The 19,179-nt window shown below is 40.7% G+C and overlaps 1 protein-coding gene across 1 annotated transcript in view; it reads left to right on the top strand.

Moving 5' to 3' along the window:
* Positions 1-497: 497 nt before the first annotated feature.
* Positions 498-19,179, top strand: part of vwc2l (von Willebrand factor C domain containing 2 like) — a 32,429-nt gene continuing 13,747 nt past the window's right edge. Inside the window, exons 1-3 of the mRNA XM_080477952.1 lie at positions 498-1,174; positions 1,932-2,454; positions 18,373-18,502. Of these exons, the coding sequence (XP_080334078.1) occupies positions 2,041-2,454; positions 18,373-18,502 (544 nt within the window). The 5' untranslated portion in view covers positions 498-1,174; positions 1,932-2,040. The remainder of the gene's footprint in view (positions 1,175-1,931; positions 2,455-18,372; positions 18,503-19,179) is intronic.

Consider the following 19,179-nt stretch of genomic DNA (forward strand, 5'->3'; position numbering starts at 1 on the left):
CTAATTAGGTGACGGTCTTCTGGGTCATATGTGCTTAAAAGTAATGTAGTCAGGCGGTGGCCCCTATGGGCTATCATCTGTCAAATGAAACTGTTGTTGCTCTGCAAAGTCTCACTGTATTTTGTTTCCTCTTGTTCCAGGGGCTAAGAAGTCAGGCTCCCTTCTGCGCTGCACCACGGAATATTAATAGGTTTCTGTAAACTGTAATGAGTGACTCAGGGAAACATGCTGCAGGTCATGTGTAAAGAAACGTCCACGCTCCAGCACACACGCAGGTACACAGACATGCAGAGGGGCCGTAATGAGGCAAACCACCCGATTAACCACTTCATTCATTCACCAGCCGCTTCTGCTGTAACCCGAACACATATCTTTGGTCTGCGTCGTCCTTTAAGCCTTCAACTTCCAAATATGCGGATGGTGGCGATGTGCGTGCTGTGCTGCTGTGACAGTGTGTGACAGAAGGGACGGGGGGGGCGCTGTGCTCCGCTCCGCTCAGTGCAGGGCGCAGGACGCAGGACGCAGGAGACAGTCGCTCTCCAAGGTGCTGAAGTCGGAGCGCTCCCTGTTCAGTCTCGCCCACTGACGGTGGAAACAACCTCGGCTGCAACACCCAAATACCGACTGGCTTCAATCTCAAGTGGGCTATTCTGTTTTTACACTCTCTAACTTCTTGCCATGTGGATTTTTTTGTTTTATGTGTCACGCAACCGCTGGATGTATCCACACATGACTGCTGCTTTCTAATATCCACCTGCATCGTTGGGAAATACTGATCTCAGGGAACGCTACTGAGGATTTGTCTTACAGTTTTTTTTTTCTTCTTCTTCTCTGTGCGTCTTTCCTTTTCTCTCTGCACTGCATGCCTCTGGACGTGAACTGCGAATTTGTCTATAAAAGGTGAATCCGCGGAGGATAATCATGAAGCAGACCTACTTTTACGTGGATGTCATTTTTCTTTGCGCTTGGAAACCGGAGTCAAATCTAAAAAAGGCTGGCGTTTAATTGCTTTAAGACCCTCGTCACGACGCGAGAGAGGGGGGATTACAATATCTCCTGGATATTTCTTGTACCTTTTAGATGGAGTGAAGTTTTCGATTGCATACAGACGACTATCTGTGATCTGTGTATGCGCTGGCTTCACAATAAGTGGACATCAAGCAATTTGAACGCGGTGAGTTGTTGCTTCATACGATCGCTGCTGTCACTGGCATTCAACTCATCTGCTTTTAAAACACAAACTGCTTCAAAACCAGCATAAATGTCTTCAGATGCGTGAACGGTGTTTGGGCTGTGCTATCATATTACAGAGATGTGATGCATTTTGGGGTTAAATCGTGGCGCATTTATCTTTTTTTTTTTTCGGGACATTTGCATATAACACGGTTGAATTGATGAGAGCAGGTGACTGAGGTGACCATAAAGCATGTGTCCGATGGATCGACGCGTTATTGGATTGAAAGGAATCTGACACAGACTTAAAGGTACCTGTTGTCACTGGTTCCTCTTATAAAGTTTTAATTTGTAAAGAATGATGCAACTGTTTTGATTCTGTGAGGAGAAGGATGGTTATGAGGAGCCTCCCCACCCACTCCAGATCATGAATGTTATAACCCTCTCCGACGTTGTTGGATGGCGTGTGGCTGCTGTGATGTTGAAAGAAAAGAATCATCTGCATCCGACGCCGCACCAAAACCACCCCAAAGGCACATATAGACTCAATGCTTCACATGTTAGCCATTGTGTTTTGCTTCTGGGGATACTGAATTAGCCCATTCAGTAAGCTGGTAGAACAAGTCTCATTCGCCTCTGGTAACAGAATAAAAATGAAAAGTAATAAAAGGAGAGGTCTGTTTATGGAGAAAAATAACAACAGTAATCATCATCATATTATTATTATGTGGTTTGTTTTTTTCCCCTCCCTCCTACAGCCCATTTCCTTGTGATGATGATGACGATGATGATGGTGATAATGAAGCGCTGGACAGATCCGGAGAGAATATCGGGAGCCTAGGGATGACATCCACACAGTCGTGTTGAATGTGGATGCCAATGCTGCGGGGGAGGATGGGCCCTCTCCGTTCGCCCGCTGTCGTGCTCCTGTTGGCCCTGAGCACCGTGTCTCCAGCCACGGTGGGTAACCCAGAGGATTACACCGCGGACGAGGCGGAGCGGACCGCCGGGGAGAACATTGTCTTCGATGACTACCGGGGGAAAGGATGCGTGGACGACAGTGGCTTCGTGTATAAACTTGGGGAGCGCTTCTACCCGGGACACTCGAACTGTCCGTGCGTGTGCACGGAGGATGGGCCGGTGTGCGACCAGCCCGAGTGCCCCAAACTGCACCCAAAGTGCACTAAAGTGGAGCACAATGGATGCTGCCCCGAGTGTAAGGAGGTTAAAAACTTTTGCGAGTATCGGGGGAAGACCTATAAAATTCTGGAAGAATTCAAGGTAAGGCAAGACATTTCACTATGTGTCCAAAGTGGTGGTGGGTTTGCAAAAACCCATTGTAAGAAAAATATGGCATCTCATGAAAGGTGCCATTGGTATCTCAGTAAACTAGATGATGGGGCAAGCAGTGTACAAAAACTATCTGGCATATTTGTTCTAGCCATGGATCAGACCACTACTTCTTTATATAAAATTGTAGAATAAAAGATAAATGGCAAATAGACTTCCAACATGCTCCACATGATCAGTCACATTCACACATTTATGCCCGCGCTCACACATCCATGTGAATGGCTGTTATACAATGTGCTCGGATAACAGTAAGAACAATTTGCAGTTTATGTCAAGCCCAAGGACACTTCAACACATGGACAGGGCGAGTTGAGGGACTCGAGGTCCAAAATTCTAAATGTAGGTCTACCAATGGAGCTAAAGCTGCACCAATTCAAACACATAACATGGTTCTAGTTTCTTAGTTTGAGTTCTGTTATGGTGGCTCTGACAGAAGTGGTGGAGCAAGTTATCCCGCGATTCCATAAACAAACTACTTCTTTGACTGTCCCAGATGGAAGTGTTAGTAGACAATACTCCACTAACAATGACAAATAGTGAGTCAGCATCTTATATGGCAGCCATCACTGTTATTGTGTGTCTGAATATAAACACCAATGTAAAGCTGCTAAGTGACGGAAAGTAAAAAACAAACAAAAAAACACCAAACTGCTTAGGTGAAGTCATTTCAAACCAACCACACAGTATGTTAGTTGCTCAGTCTCAGTCATTCAGTTGCTGTATCATTCATCTTTGTAAGCTCATGGTTAAAATTGACACCCGACATATTGTTAAAAGTCACAGTCATGCAACTAGGCGGCCATGTCCAGGCATCATAACAACAAAAACAAGTCTTAGAGAATATACTGTAGATCAAACACCTACACACGGCTGTTTTGGTCTTGAAACTTGTTGGCGGTAATCCTCTGTGGTAATACTTTTTATTTGAAATTTTCAAACAAGGAAACAAAACTGTAACATGATGCTGTTTAGAGAGGTTAACATTAGGGAGGATTTAACTTTTGGGTTTAAATTATTACTTGACATACTGGAACAGAAAGTATCATCAAAATGTGTTTATTGGCTGAGGGCACCGTGATGGCTGCTTCCCAGGGTGATGTCATCCCTCCCTGCCTCATCAACTAAACATTCACCCAGCTTTATCAAACTGACACATGCTATAACCGTTTTTTGATAGTCTGATTTGCGGGCTCTGACTCATCCCTGGCAGTTTCTCTGTGTCTCCGGTAAGAGTTTCTGCCCATCAGACCAGCGTCTCGGTCACAGATACAACGCATGGCAGTGCGGCATGATTATAAATGACACTAGGAGCATGACAACTACAGTCTGTGTTTAAACTGTTGCTGCCCATGAGGAAACCTCCTCATTCATATTCCTCACAAGTGGGTTGAGGCTAAAAGTGATTGAAATATAATATGACACAAAGTGGCCTAAACAAGGGTATAGCTCAGTGGTAATCATGCCATTTGTTTGTGTCTGTGCAAATATATCACCAACTAGTTAGGGGATTCATCCCAGTTGTGTCAAACAGAATGTGATAAGCCTCCAACAAAAAAAAATCTGCACGTTTTAAGCTGCGGTGATGATCTGAATTAAGAGGATTTGGAATGGTAGTTTGATTGAAGCCTCTTGTTATTTCATATAGCCGTTGTAGCTCTGAATATATCCTGCTCTGGATATCACAGTAATACAAGTATGCTATTAAGACAACTAACCATTGGGAACTCCGTGTCCAAGACAACAGGTGGACACATTTTTGTATTCAATATTTCAAAGCATAAAAAATATATATTTTGAAAGTGCATGACCTATGTCTTACAATATTTGTTTGTTTGGAATCTGATACCCAGGATTAAACCCTTTGTTCATTCAGAAAGTACCAGCAAGCTTTCTTGTCTACAAAAAAGAAAAAAAGCAAGAAGCAAAAACAAAGTGAAACAAAAAACTGCGTTCGTAGTAGGTTTTTTTAGTATGGAAAGGATTCTTTTCCATATGTAGTACAGCAAAATGCTTCCCAGTTACAGTTTAAAATCAGGAATACCTACAGTCTCTTGTTTTATGTCTTGAAAATATCAACATTTAATTACCTCATATCATGTTTTCGTTATTTTACACATACACACGCATGCACGCACGCAGTTATTTTTTTCCCCCAACTAATTAAAATTGTCTTCGATATACACAATAATAACCTTTCAAAGTAAGCAGCAGGAGAGAAAATATGGGTGTGTCAGGCTAAAAAGAAAGATGAACTGCTGAAAGAGAAAGAAAAAAAAAAAAAGGCTGTGTGCCAAAAGAGTGACAAAGAATATGGCTTCATTGAAGCAATGGAGAGAATTACAACTGAACAACTTTTATGGTGAAAAACTGGCAAATGAAAGTTTGAGACGCTGCAAGCTGAAGCGGCATTCTCCATAGATGTGTCTATTGAGTGACCCTTTTTCAGATTACACAGTACTTACTTGAAATATTGATGAAAATGATTATCTAAATGTTAGGCCTGGTATTTTACAGCAATACTGAGCAAAGAATCCTACTGAAATCTGAGGATGCTTGTTCACAGCCAAGATGTACGGTGGGATTTGTGAAGTAAACAGAGAAAGTGGTGTCAATTACTTGAAGGTGGCATGGCTGCAAGTTTTTGGAAGCTCAATGTATTTTTGCCAGTAATATTCATTCATTCATTCATTCATTCATTTTCTTCCGCTTATCCGTTTCCGGGTTGCGGGGGTGACAGTCTGAGCACTGTCACCCAGATCACAATGCACCGATTAAGAACCTTCCTGCAGGTGGTGAGCCCACGGGAAGGTGACACCCGGCGTGGGACACGAACCCACTACCCCTGAGATTGTGAGTCTCATGCTCTACCAACTGAGCTAGCCGGGGGACGCCAGTAATATGGAATCGGAAATTTCTTTTTCTTTCCGTCTTTCTTTCTATCTGTTTCTTAAATTTCGTGATAGTGTCGGCACACCTCCTACTGGCAAGAGAAGTGTGTTCGGTTAAAATGTTAGTCTTCTCATTGGGTGAGCTGCTTTGTGAGGTTCGTGATCACTGAATGTTTGAGCAGAGAGATGGTAGGAAACCTCATCTGCTTTGATGTGGGAGAATTTTCTTTTGACAGCCATGTGCCTGGTGAGCCCATCATTCACTTCAGCTGTATTCTTGGACATGTGTGCTATAACTGGAAAAAATATATATATATCTGCAGGGTAGCATGTACTGATGCAGTGTCGCATCCCATTCTCCAGCATGAAAGACCTTGAGGGTTCGTGCCAGTGCTTCTCCTGCCAGCATGGATGGGGGGGAAGTGAACCACGTTGTAAGTCAATCACTGTGAGCTCCTGGAGTTCAATGGGAAAGATCTCCCTCCCCCGGTGGGAAATATGTATCTTAACGTGATCAAACTGGAAGCTTCCCACAGTAAAAGTGAGAGATTTCAAAGAGCTCCCTCAAGCAGGGTGAAAATCACTCAACATTGCAGCAATTTTTGGTGAAAGTTCAGAAATGCACTTGCTCCACACGCAAAATTCATTATTTTTAAATGAGTTTCGATTTTACCCATGAATATAAATTACAACACATGGCGCTTATTTGAAATGGAGTTGCTTTTTTAACTATAATGCTTTATAGAGCGTCTTTGTTTGTTAGCTATGTTAACAACAGAAAGCAAAGAAATGGCCGCACAGCAAAAGCGCATGAATAAATTGTATCTCCTGAGCTTCATTTATTCCCTCGTCTGGGTTAATATATGTGATGAAAAGTCTCCTTTCTACCCTGACAAAGGCAGTGAAGCCTCACTGCTGGAGCCGGCCATGTTGCTTGCTTGTTATTGTCATGTGAAAAATGTGTAAACTAGGAATGGGACCTTCCCAACTGGTAACTACCCCAGTTTCAAGCTCCATAAATACAGCATGGGTATGCAATAAGCTTGCCCAATTATTTGTGGCATATGATTTCCCACTGAGTTCCAACAACTTATTGTTGTTTCAGCTATGTGATCTTGTACCCAGGCCATTAATATCCAACCTATTCTTCTTGTAATCTAAATAAGAAATGATGTGCTTTGTAGTAGTTTGATGAGATGTGTTAGACTGAAATGAAATAAAAGAGAAGCTGAATAACACTTTTTTTTCCACGGGATGACTGACTGTTCCCAAGTCAGGAAAACAATTATTCGATATGTTTTGTGTGGTCTCCAGGAGAAGGGTTAATGCAGTAATGAAAAATCCTAACTGGACATGATAAAGGTTTCCTTTTAGTAATACTTGCACCTGTCTGGGGACATTAAAAGCAAAAACACAATTCTCTACCGCAGAAATACCACCACCAACCACAAAGTTTGTAATATAGTGACTGCAGTGTCTGATGTTCACAGTAGTTATGATAAGCACAATGAAGGATATAACCGGTTTTAGTTCCGACATGTGCCATACATAACAAATTGTTTCAGTCTCCTTCAACAATCAAAATGTGATCATCTGCGTTTTATTACTCATCATGTGAAACACCAGGAGAGCATGTAGCATGTTTGTTTTAGGTCTCTTTCATTTTGTCTCTGAGGTGAAGGGAGAAACCTGGGAACAATGTGCACCTGTGAAAATCAGCATGTCATGTCACTGAAACAAATTGAAGCAGGCGGGGGGGCTCACACAGCGATAACCAGATAGACAGGCATTGTTATTGCTACCCTGCTACAGCTTATCCGGTAAAAATCCATTCAAATATAAAGAATGACCAAGATTTGAGCGGCAGTCTGCAATCTAAAATCAATTTTCCATTTATGTTCATTTTCACTGATATGTTACATTCTACTTGATAAGTAGCGTGGCATCGGACAGGAGTTTTTCCCCCTTGTGAGCGTCGTGAGCCCTGGATTGGCGAGGGGTGATATCACCCATGCTGAAACAACTGATTAACAGTTAAGTCAGTCAACATAAAAAAAATGAATAAACAATGTATGCAATTAATCATTGTGCAGAAATGTCAACTATTGCCAGTTCTAACCAACTCAATTGCAGCTTTTCTGTGTTTTGGTAATTAATGTAAATTAAATGGCATTTACATTTGACTTATAAAATAGACAAAACAAGCATTTTGTAAATGTGGCCAAGGGATGATAAGAAAAAGAAAAAGAAAAAGAAACATCCATTATGACACATCAGCATGGAAATGTTGCCATTAAGGGTTTCGTGGGAGTTGCCCATTAAAAACCTGTATACTTAATCTGTACTGATAGTTGTGTTTGCACGTCACACAGAATCAAGCTCAGTCCCGCACTGGGATGCAGGCCCACAGATTCCGTAAGGGTCGCTCTGAGTGTATAAGCCTGAATTTGATGAAAGATCAAGTCCATCAATCGTGCCGATCACCCACCAGCTAACCTTGACTGGGGCCCTGAGGGAGAGTATATTTGAATGAATTCTAGGGCTGAAGAAAAAGGTTTGGTTCTTGATCGATTATTTCAATGAAATCAACCTGACATTAAGACAGACAGGGGAAATGTGTGACGCAAAAATGATCACCCGCCCTCATCTAAGACCACCCAAGTAACTGTAAAACTAAAGGTTGGGTCTCTTCAGCGAGGACATGAAAGCCGAGGAACCCTGCAGTGTTCTAGGAAATCAAAGGCCGTCAGTATCTGCTATGCAGACCCCTGTTTAGAGATGCCGACAGGTTAACCTTTGGTGTGGGCCTCATTGGCATTTCCTCTGCGATGATTGTGTTGCGTTGTGCAGACGTTTGCATTTATATTCAGTCGGCGATGATGAAGAGAAAGCAAAGAGATACAGCTTTTAGGAAAGGCAACTGGGGATTGGAGCTTTAGAGATCTTGAATGTTTATGTGCATTCAAAATTGTTTCATACTATTTTTATTATCTAAATTGGCAACATTCAGATTTTTTCTTTTCCATTGATGAAAGTGCCATCATGCAGGTGAGTTTTCAACGAGTGAATAAAATAATTATCATGCACATTTGTACTGGGTATTTATTCAGCTCAAACTGGCTGACTGCTGTGCGTCACTTGTTGAATCAAGTGTTAGTAGTCATCCATCAAATAAGTCAAAACTACAGTTACCAATTCCCAAAAGAAGACTTGGGGCCTGATCTACTAACGGTTTGTGCATATAGAAAAGACATAAGTAGAAACTGTTTGAAGCTGATCTGTTAGCGGGATGCTCTAACGTGTAATATCATTTATGACAATTTTGCAAAATACACACTTTTCTTATTTAGCGTGTCTTCCATCATGTGTATAGAATACTGGCCATGTGCTCCAGATTGCACAAAATACTGCAAAGAGTTAATGCTAACAGATTAATGGACAATATGCGATGTGAAAATTGATTATTGCATCTGTTTTTACCACATCTTAAAAGGTTTTGCAGACTGCCTCAGCCTTTGGCACTCATGCTGCTGTTGTTGTGACGAGACTCATTTTCCTAGGTGGCTCACCACAACTTTTCTTTGTGGACTTAATCATAATCCATTTTTGGTGTTTTACCTCAAATTGTACTTGGTGACTGATCGTCTAATAGATTAGTATGCTGTAAGGCTTCAATATGTTTAATAACTTCCGCATCTAACTGCATTTTTGTGCTGGAAGGGTTAGGGGTTAGGCTCAGTGCTCCATCTACTCACTGCAAGCAGACTAACACGTAAGCAATCTTGTTTCCAGTTGATCAGTTGATAAACAGATTCTTAAGCAGGAAAAATGCTCATCAAAATGTTCATGCTTGCACATGATGTCGCTCATGGTGTTATTCAGAGTAAATTACCCACAAAATGCATGTTAAGTAAAAAGCATGTGCATATACAATTCAGCACGTTGTATGCAGGATCTCAGTAACTCAGAACTTTGGTGTTTACAAGGTTTTGCATTGGTTGCAATGACTCCTTGATGCCGTTCAGCCTTTGAAGGTGTTTCACTTACGGGTTCCCCATCAGATGTGTCTTTAGCCTCACTGCAGCTGCCATCAATAACCAGGAGAGATCACAAAAGTTCATATCCAGGATATTCATGTTAGGTCTGGGACGTGAACCAAATGTTCCCTGTTCGCCGTCGTCTCCCTGGAGAGGAGATACAGTGTCGGAGAAAGGTGGGAGTGCTCTGACATTTTCTGTAATTGGCAATTCTTGTAATTGTTAAATGGTCAATTTGCAAGCGGAACCATGTGCCTTTAATGGGGTCATTTCCACACATTTTTTCTTTAATTCCTTCAAGACAGTTACTATCCAACAGTGTTGTCTTACAGAAATGGAGTCAGTGATTACAGCTGACTGTACGTCAACCCTTGTAGTATATTCCTTTTCGGTCACATTTGATAGGTTTTAGCACACATATTTCTCATATCTATAACTCCTAGACTCATGATTTCTAGAAAATTCTAAAACAACCATTGAAATATTTGTTTACCCACTAAGAAATACCTTTGCTCGCCTTTAAGTCTTCGGATTTACAGACAAGATTCATGTCACAACATGTCACACATTTGTAACAAGGACACCCTAATAAAACACACAATAGTGAATAAAATAACTTGGCAGAACAGGGGACGATTCCCTCTCTGCACAGTCTTTGAAAATTATACAGCCATTCAATTTTAAAAAATGTAAATGGTTTGAATACAATTATAGTCATCAGATCAGAGACCTTCAGCAGCAGTTGTCACCTTGAGGGAGCCTGCAGAGAAACTGCAGGGGGGGGTGACATTTCTGGTTTATTCTACTTTTTTTTTTAAATGTTTAATGTATATTTCCCCACCCAAAATTAAAATGTCTTTAAATACACATCAAGAAAAATCCAACCTACTGTGGAAAATTATAAAAGGAGGCAGAACTAGTTTTTTGTTTTTGTTATAGAAGCGCACATTTGGTGACATCCCACACTTTTGTTCAACCACTATTTTTTCAGTGGAATCGTCAATTCGATTAACTCATGTACTTGATTATCAAGCAGGTGAAAGATAGTACTGATACTGACACTGGTATCAGTCGACAACAAATATTTATAAATGTTTATGAATATGTATATTAGGTTCGGCTCAGTGGAAGACTCATGATGCAAAACACTGGCATAGGTGGAACACCAGTTCATCTTGTTTCCAACCCCCAAAAAATTAAATGCGAATGATCAAAATTACAAAGTCTTCGAGCTCACAGGAGATAATTATTGAGGGACTGGAAAGCAGGACTCAGGAACACTGACTGAACACCAAGAAAACTTTCCACACAGAAGTAAAGATGAACCAAAGATCCAAACACACAGAAGACGCCCAATATATACCATGGGCACCAGGTGAAACTAATCACACACTCAGGTACAGGTGAAAGACATCAGGGCAGGTAGCGGCAATCAGACATGAGGAGGGGAAGCCAAAGAGCCTGAAAAAAGGCCAGGGGTACATCCGAATAGTCCCTCCTTTTTCCTTTCCTATCTACTGTTCTTTAACCCCGTGGATGACGTCACATGGTTGAGGAAAGGCGTTAGGAGGCTTCCTAAAGGCCTTAGGGAAAGGCGATCACGTTGATTTCATCTTCATGCTTCTCGTTACACTGACCCCTTACAGGTTTGGCATCCTCATAGTACTTCTGAACCAGGTGTATATTCGGGTCGTGTCAATGAAGATTTTTTTGTAAACATAGAGTGGGAAATATCAGTTTTTGTACAAATTCGGGTATGTATAAATGTGGCCCAAGAGACAGAATCAGAATCAGAAAAACAAAAAACACAAGATGAACCATGAAATTCTAATATTGAATACTTAATAACAAAGGACATTTATACTTGGTACAAGGCCCGGTTTAATGCAGGGTCGTTGACCTGAAAAACATTGAAGACTGCTTTGAACAGTGGTGAACAACATGCCTATGAAAAAATTAGAACATAACTTTTGTTTCACTCCTAATTTCCTCATGTCTTACAAATGTGCACATAGTCATGTTATTGTGTTGTTGCTGTGGATCAACTCAACACTGTCGGGAAAAATATATAGAACTATTACAACAACAAAAATCTGGAAGAAAGTTGAGATAAAGTACAAATATACAGACAGCTCTTATAGATAAGTTCATGTTTATTGAAGTCCACTGAAGATATATGAAGCCAGCCTATGTGTAGGTTTGTGTATATTTGTGTATATTTCCTGATGCTGTCAGGAATGAGCTAGTGCAGAAATAGTGAGACAGTTTTTCTTGATTAAATCAGAGTTTGGTGAAATAGTAACAGAGCTGCTCGATGATTCTCAAGCTCAGTCAGCCTGAGCAGAAGGGAGAGACACAGTCAATCTGTCGCTCAACTGTTACTAGCAGTTACTGGAAAAGATAACCGTATTAAAGTACCGTGCAGTGAAATCCTGCTTCTCTGTTTCTCTGCAATGTTTTAAAGTTGAGAGAATTTCATAAAGCCATTGATTGTTACCACTTTGCAGTATCAGTCAATACAAATGCTGTAAAATACTTTGCTTTCTTTACTTTGGTTTATCAATACAGCTAATGGCTTTATCTTGCACTGTAATTATAAGTGAGAGCATGTGCACACACTGCAGACAAAATAGTAGTTGGTGACTATGTTTTCACCCGTGGGAGAAAACAGCAGTAAAGCCGTAAAAATAAATGCTAAAATGTATTTCTTTTCCTGCGCAATGCAGTGATTGGCAGCGTTTAGGACATTAAACAAATTTGGTCCCAAGATTTGTTCAAATACCTTTTTGTTTTTCAACCTAATCTCACTTGCAGTATTGCTGTATAAATGTCCTTCCTCAAATCTTGCCTCGTCGCTTTCTCTGTATTCTCCTGACCACCGGAAAAAATATTGTTTTGACTCGGGCATCGGCAGCGTACAGTTTGACTGTCAAACGCATTCTCGTCAGTCCCATTAACTGCATGAGTGAGTTTCCTGTGACCCTGTTGTCCAGCCTCAAAGTATTTTGCATTACCATTTGCCCTGCTGAAGGTTATTTGACTATTCATGGCTTCCAGGCCCTGTCTCTGTTTGTCTCGGTGTGGGAATGGAGAGCATGACAGCCGATTCACTCTAATACCTAGCCAATAAGACGGGGACAACACGAATCCTTCTTCAACCAAAACATCTGGCAGCACGTCTAAATTCGGTGCTTGTGCTCCATTTTCTTTTGTGAGCCTAGGCTAAGGCATGACTGATCCTCTTCATGGTAGACCTCACACAAAAGGACGCACCGAAAGCACCAGCGCCTGCTGAATACATCGCAGGATTGTCTGCTGTGTGTCATAGGTGCATGAAGTAGTTCTCCTTTCATATTGTATTTTTAATATACTCCGTCCTATAGGGTGTTTGCCTTGGCAGGTTTCTATCCCTGAGCAGCATGCATATCAGACAATCTGGCAGATTAACCTACAGAGAAATGCCACTTCAGCTTTGAAATTATTATTTTTTTTTTTTTTTTTAAGGCCAGGTATGGTATTGAATAAACATGACTGTCAAAGGCGATTCTCTAGTTTGGACTTTATATAAAAGCATAGATAGAGTGAAAACCAGTAACATAAAGAAACGTCAGGATTAAAATCTCAATCTCTTCTCATAGTATGTCAAGAAATTAGTTTTCTTCTTTTCATCAGTTCAACAAGGAATACCCAAACACAAAATGAGGAAGTAGCATGTTTTTTAAATTGTGTTGATTCTGATTAAAAATGATTTTCAGAATCACTTATTGTATACCAATAATGTTTGTATTGTGTTTTGAACCATAGGTAGCGTTATTAAAAACTAATATCAATTTGTAATCCCTTGCTAAAGCTTTGCTGGATAAAATACACATATTGAATGACGTGATTATTGTCAGAAGTACCAAAGTCCTCCTAAAGTGTCTGTCACATATGAGATGTTTCACCAGTAATAAACAAGCACACCTCGTTGCATCGCACAACTCCAGTTCTCCATGAACTCCATTGGCTCCCAGTTCAACAACGCATTCACTTAAAATTCTCCTGACAGTCAAGGCTCCTCCATACCTCAATGACCTCCACATCTACTCACCTGGCTGCTCTCTCAGATCTGCCTCATCTCTCAGCCTCATCTCTCGGGACTGCATGACCACCAGGAGGTCTACAACCTTCAACCGATTGGCCTGCCACCTCTGGGACTTCCGTTCACCCAACATCTGAAACACAATAAGGGTTATGTAGCACAGTTTGTCAGATTGTCAAGATAGATGTTTATTGTTTCGACTCTGATTTTACACAAAGCTACAGTGTGTAATTGTAAACACAGATATCATCTCTAAAAGGTCCATGAAGACAATTACAGGGTAAAATGAAAATGAGCAGTGGTGTAAAACCAGCAACAGGTGCAATTGAGACTTACCACAAATTTGAATATAAGAGTTGCTTACAAGCTGTTAACTGCCAATGAACTCAGAAAATCATGACAAATAATTTTTTATTGGAAAACATTGGTAGCCTTTTTGCTGGAGTTTACAATGTGTGGGGATGTTGGCGGGTCTGCTTCATTTAGATATTCAAACAAATTATCTGATGTGTTTTTGGTGAAATAGCTTTAAATAGAAGAGGATGGAGATGGAAGAGGTTTTATCTCACCTGTGATGGAAAACAATATTGCAGAGGGAAGGATATGTAGACTGGACAGGGACATAATTTACCTCCCTGTCCTCTTTGGACATCGGCTTCTGAGTGCAGCACACCCTGAACAGTAAATCGGTCACTGGGAGAGATTTAAACTTGTGTTTTTCCAAACTGATGGATTTGAATGCACTTATGGCCAAAGTAAGACCCACTTGTTCTTTTTTCAAATAAAATTAAAGCTATATAATAAGACACCACTGTGTCAAAGAAAAAAGGTAATCTAGATATTTCCCATCAGTGTTTTGTGTTTACCAAAGCCTCTTGTTGAGGGATTTTTGACGAGTTGAGAGTTGACTGACAACATATACTGTGCAAAGGATTCAAAAACGGCCGTCAGGAGTCCTCCATTGTGCACATTAAATTCAGAAAACGGACATCAGGATATGTGTTTGATCTGTGACACGATCAGATTTGAATTGACTGTAAATATTATAATTATAATTGACTATGAATTATAACAAGACCTACTTCTGCCCACACCAGGGGGCAGATGACAGCATTCACTTCTCCACAAAAACTTTGTTTTAAGCAGATGAACCATGACAAGACAGAATATTGGTCTTCAGATATATGAACGACCGTACAGTTCTTGCTGAGTTTCTCATTTACTGGCAGGGATTCAAAGTCATTAGCTTACTGTTGAGGATCCTAGAAAAGCACGCTGTTCTCAAACGGGATTTGAACCCACCGTGGTGTGAAACAAGCAGAACAATGGAACAAACTTTGTCTCCACTTTCATCAAAATCTGCGCTCAGCCTGTTTGTAGCCCAACATTTGGCAATGTGCTGTAGCCCAAGGTGTTTAGAGCATGCTGCCAAAATGTCTTGTATTTCTTTGTTTCTCCTGCTTTCATATCTCACTCTGTATGTTTAATATTTTATCTACGCTCCCCTGTGCGCAAACACTGAGCATCACTTTAGACTATCAGTTCTGATGGGATCCCAGCTCGAGGTCTTTGACAAGTCATTGTCTTAGAGTCATGACTTTTTACACCACTTCTGAGTATAAAGAAATCACTGTTTAATTTTACCAGGTAACTATCTTTGGTTAGTTTGTTTCAACATCGAGTTTTTACAAAATTCTGAACAAGCTTTGGGAGACACCTTCAAGCCTACCACTGTGCATTGATGCAAGCTCTTCTGACTCTGTAATCGATTTAAACATTATTAGAAAGACATGGTGTGCAAGCCATTGTTACAAACTGCTCTTGCTTGTATGTGCCACAAAATGAAACATTACCAATTAGAAACAACAACAACACTCTTCCTTTTCAATACACTTGGATTGAGGCAGTCCCTTCAAGACTGTAGAGGGTTTGTGTCTTAAATAATGTCAAAGTATAGATTATATTTTCTGCCTTCATTGAAATCACTGCATCGGATGAATGTATGTTCAGAATTTTGAAATGTGATGCTTAATTTGCTTGGCTAAATCACTGAATCAGATGTGTCAGAGGTTTGAGCTTTGAGGTTGAGAATAGAATGAACCTATCCCAGCTAACAGAGAGAAAGCCGGGGTATACCCTGAACTGCTGGTGTGTCCCATCACAAAGCCAACATCAAAAAATGATGAGCACACACATTTAGCACATTCAGAGTCACCTGTTAGCCTAAAATAATACGCCTACTGACTGTGTGAGACACTGTCTGAATAAACAGAAGAGAAAAAAAATAAAACATGGGAAACAAAACATTGCATTTGAAACTGTTATGTGGTTTGAAGAGCAGTTTCACGGGGATAATGGGCAGAACCTACAAATTAAAAGACCTTAGATCAGGGGTGGGCATTCCTGGTCCTCGAGGGCCGCAGTCCTGCACGGTTTCTATGTGTCCTCACATCAAGACAGCTGACAGCAATTATTGGCTCGTTATCAAGCTTTCTGCAGAGCCTCATCATGACAACTCAGGTGTGTTTGAGCAGAGAAAAAAAAAAAGGTGTGTTTGAGCAGGGAGACGTGGAAAACATGCAGGACTGTGGCCCTCGAGGACCAGGAATGCCCACCCCTTCCTTAGATTATAGTTTTCAATGAGAAGCTTCTTGCCCACCACTGTACCACCAAGCATGCTGCCAGCCAACAGACATCTTTTACTTTTTGGTCTCTCACAGACATGCCACAAAGGTTTTCAGGCAGTGTTTGTGGTGATTGATATATATCTACCCTCTGGAGAAAGACTGACACAGTGGTGCCGTGGTTAGCATTTAAGTTCTGGTTGGTCCCAAAGTCTTTTTTTGTATAGAGTTTACATTTTCTCTTTGTGCATGCTTGGGGGCGCTCTGGGTGCTCTGGTCGCCTGCCACAGTTCAGAAACATGTGCTTGAGGAGAATTTGTGACTCCAAATTGACCGTAGGTGTGAGTGTGAATGTGTGTGTGAATATCTGTCATTCCATTAGAGGGCAAATAAAAAGAGACAGCCTGTCCAGGATGTACACTGCCTTCACATATTGTCAGCTGGGATCAGCACCATACAACCCCTAGTTGGAGAAACTGGTATAACAGATGTATGGATGGAATATGATTAATTACTGTTGTTTATTATTTATTGAAATAATGTAAAACAACTGCATAATATCAGTGTGTGAAGCAAATCATTACAATGTCTAACCTCAGGATGAACAGGAAAATACTAATGTGATGTTTTGAATGCAGTTTTCAAAAGGAGTTTGTACTGTTTTCCTACGACGTTTAATGTTGCCGAGATTCAATTTGCGGTTGCATTGCTCGCGGATGGCAATAAATTCTCATAGAAACACAAGCCCGATCAATTCATGTTTGCGTCACTTAATGCATCCTGGAAGATGGGTTGATAAAGTCATATTGAATCGTCAAGTATTACTGTGGCTCTTCCACTTAGCTATACATAAAAATGGATCATAAACTGGGGAGCTGCTGTTGTTGTGGCAACAAATCTAGTTGGAGCAATTTTGTTAGAACTAATGTGGCCGGAACAAAAAATAAAAAAATAAAAAAATCATTACTGCAAAAGTACTGCAACCACTGTTTAAATAGTTTACTGATCATTGTTTGGGCATCCTATGCTTCACTTTTTATTTTTGGCAAAGTGAAAACCAGTAGCTAAACTTTAGCTTAGCGTAAAGCCTGTACAGCAGACTGTCTGTTTAATGAAAAATAAAATGGTGAGGAAAGAAAGTATTGCCATTTGGGTTTATCATTGTGTGGCTTGTGCCCACGAGTCTCCATCTGAGAAGTAAATAGACAAGATTTATTGTAATCTGTTAATTAGCGAACTTTAGAAATGCAGTTAGACCTCTAACATGTTTATGCATTTTTCAACCCGAAGCAAATATAAGCCATTATTAATCACTTTAAAGTCATGCAAGAATTATTTGTGCACCAACTTGTTTTTGAAGTTGACCTGATGTGCATTGGAATACTGACTGCACTAATCTGGAGAAGATTTCGGACTTCAGATGCTTCAAACGGGATCAGTCACACTTTCATACAACTCGTCAGAGTTTGTCTCCTAAACAAAAAGTAAAAATGGGGACATGAAATGAGAAACAGTCACACCCTTGCTTGTGAGCACTGACTCGATGATAAAGCAAAGGCAGTGTAGAGACACCCTCTCATGGTTGTTTACTTTGATGAGCGGAAAGAAAATCCAACATGATGAACAGTTGACCTTTTGTGATTTGGAAACTGTTTGTATTTTTCCACTCCATGTAATTGCATTACAGTTCATTTTACGGTCAAGAGACTGCAAAGATAGAGTCAAGTCCAACGAGGCAGCTCAGAGAGCTGCATCGGACTGATTTACATGTTGCAGAGGTGGTAAGATAAGCCTCTGAACTGTTTCCTAAAGCAGGCAGCAGCAAAATGCAGCAAAAAAAAAAACACCCCAAAAAAAATCATGAACAGAACTTTATAGACTCCGTTATTAGGTATTTCTAGGAATTTTTCTTCAAAGTCACCTATGGGCTATGTTTGTTAGGATGCGGGTAATAAAACCAGGGTTGTGAATAATTTATTAACTTGTTTCTTTGTTTATCCAGGAAACACGGGGTGCATATAAAGGGGCTATTTTCATTTTGAAAAATATTCAGATCTTGTGTATCTGGGCAAAATGTTTTATGAGATGACCAGTGCTAGTCATGTACACGTACACACCTTCACGCACAGATAAGAGCACGAAACTTTACTGAATCTCCTCATCCAGATTTACGTATCTCACTCTCTCTCTCTCTGTCTCTCACCTTCTGTCCACAGCCGTCACCCTGTGAATGGTGCCGCTGCGAACCAAATAATGAGGTGCACTGTGTGGTGTCCGACTGCGCCGTCCCAGAGTGTGTCAACCCGGTGTACGAGCCAGAGCAATGCTGCCCCATCTGTAAAAACGGTAAACACTCGTCTCCTCTGGAATTCAATGCACATTCCTTGGAAGTCATTAAATTTTCATTTAACCGGTGACAGCAAGTTTATCTGTGGGATCCCTCTTTGATGGCCGCGCCTTTAGACGATGAGGATGTAATTGATGTTTTATGAATTAAAATTATTACCTTGGGCCCGTTGGACACTAATGAGCAGTACTAGTTTTAATTATAAATGACACACTAAGCAGAGTAAACATTAGCCCATTGATTAAAGGCATGGTAGGAGGGACTAATGGGTCCTCCGAGAGCTTTTTATCTCCCAGTGCCCCAACGCCCTTGTCACACGCAGCCAATTCCTAAATTAGAATTATAGGATTCCAATGGTTCATTGACTATTTACAAGGCGAGGTGGGAGATTTCCCTTTGCCAGCACCAATCCTGAGGGACAGATGGAGGTTTATGAGTAAAGTACAGTAACTGTGCGTCTGCATTGTGATTTTGACTGGAACGATGGACGGCGATGGAGTGCCTTTGGGGTCATTTCGAATCCAAGGTCCAAGTTTGATTGAAGTCACACGAAAGAGTTTTGCTTATTTTATCTTTTTACATTCACCTCAACCTAAATGAGAATCATGAGAATGTTTTTTTTTTTTTTTTTTTTGAAAGGATTCACTTTGGAAAAGGACAAACTAAATGTCCCTTT

The sequence above is a fragment of the Lipophrys pholis genome (assembly GCF_963383615.2).
Source record: "Lipophrys pholis genome assembly, chromosome: 13".
Lineage (NCBI taxonomy): Eukaryota > Metazoa > Chordata > Actinopteri > Blenniiformes > Blenniidae > Lipophrys > Lipophrys pholis.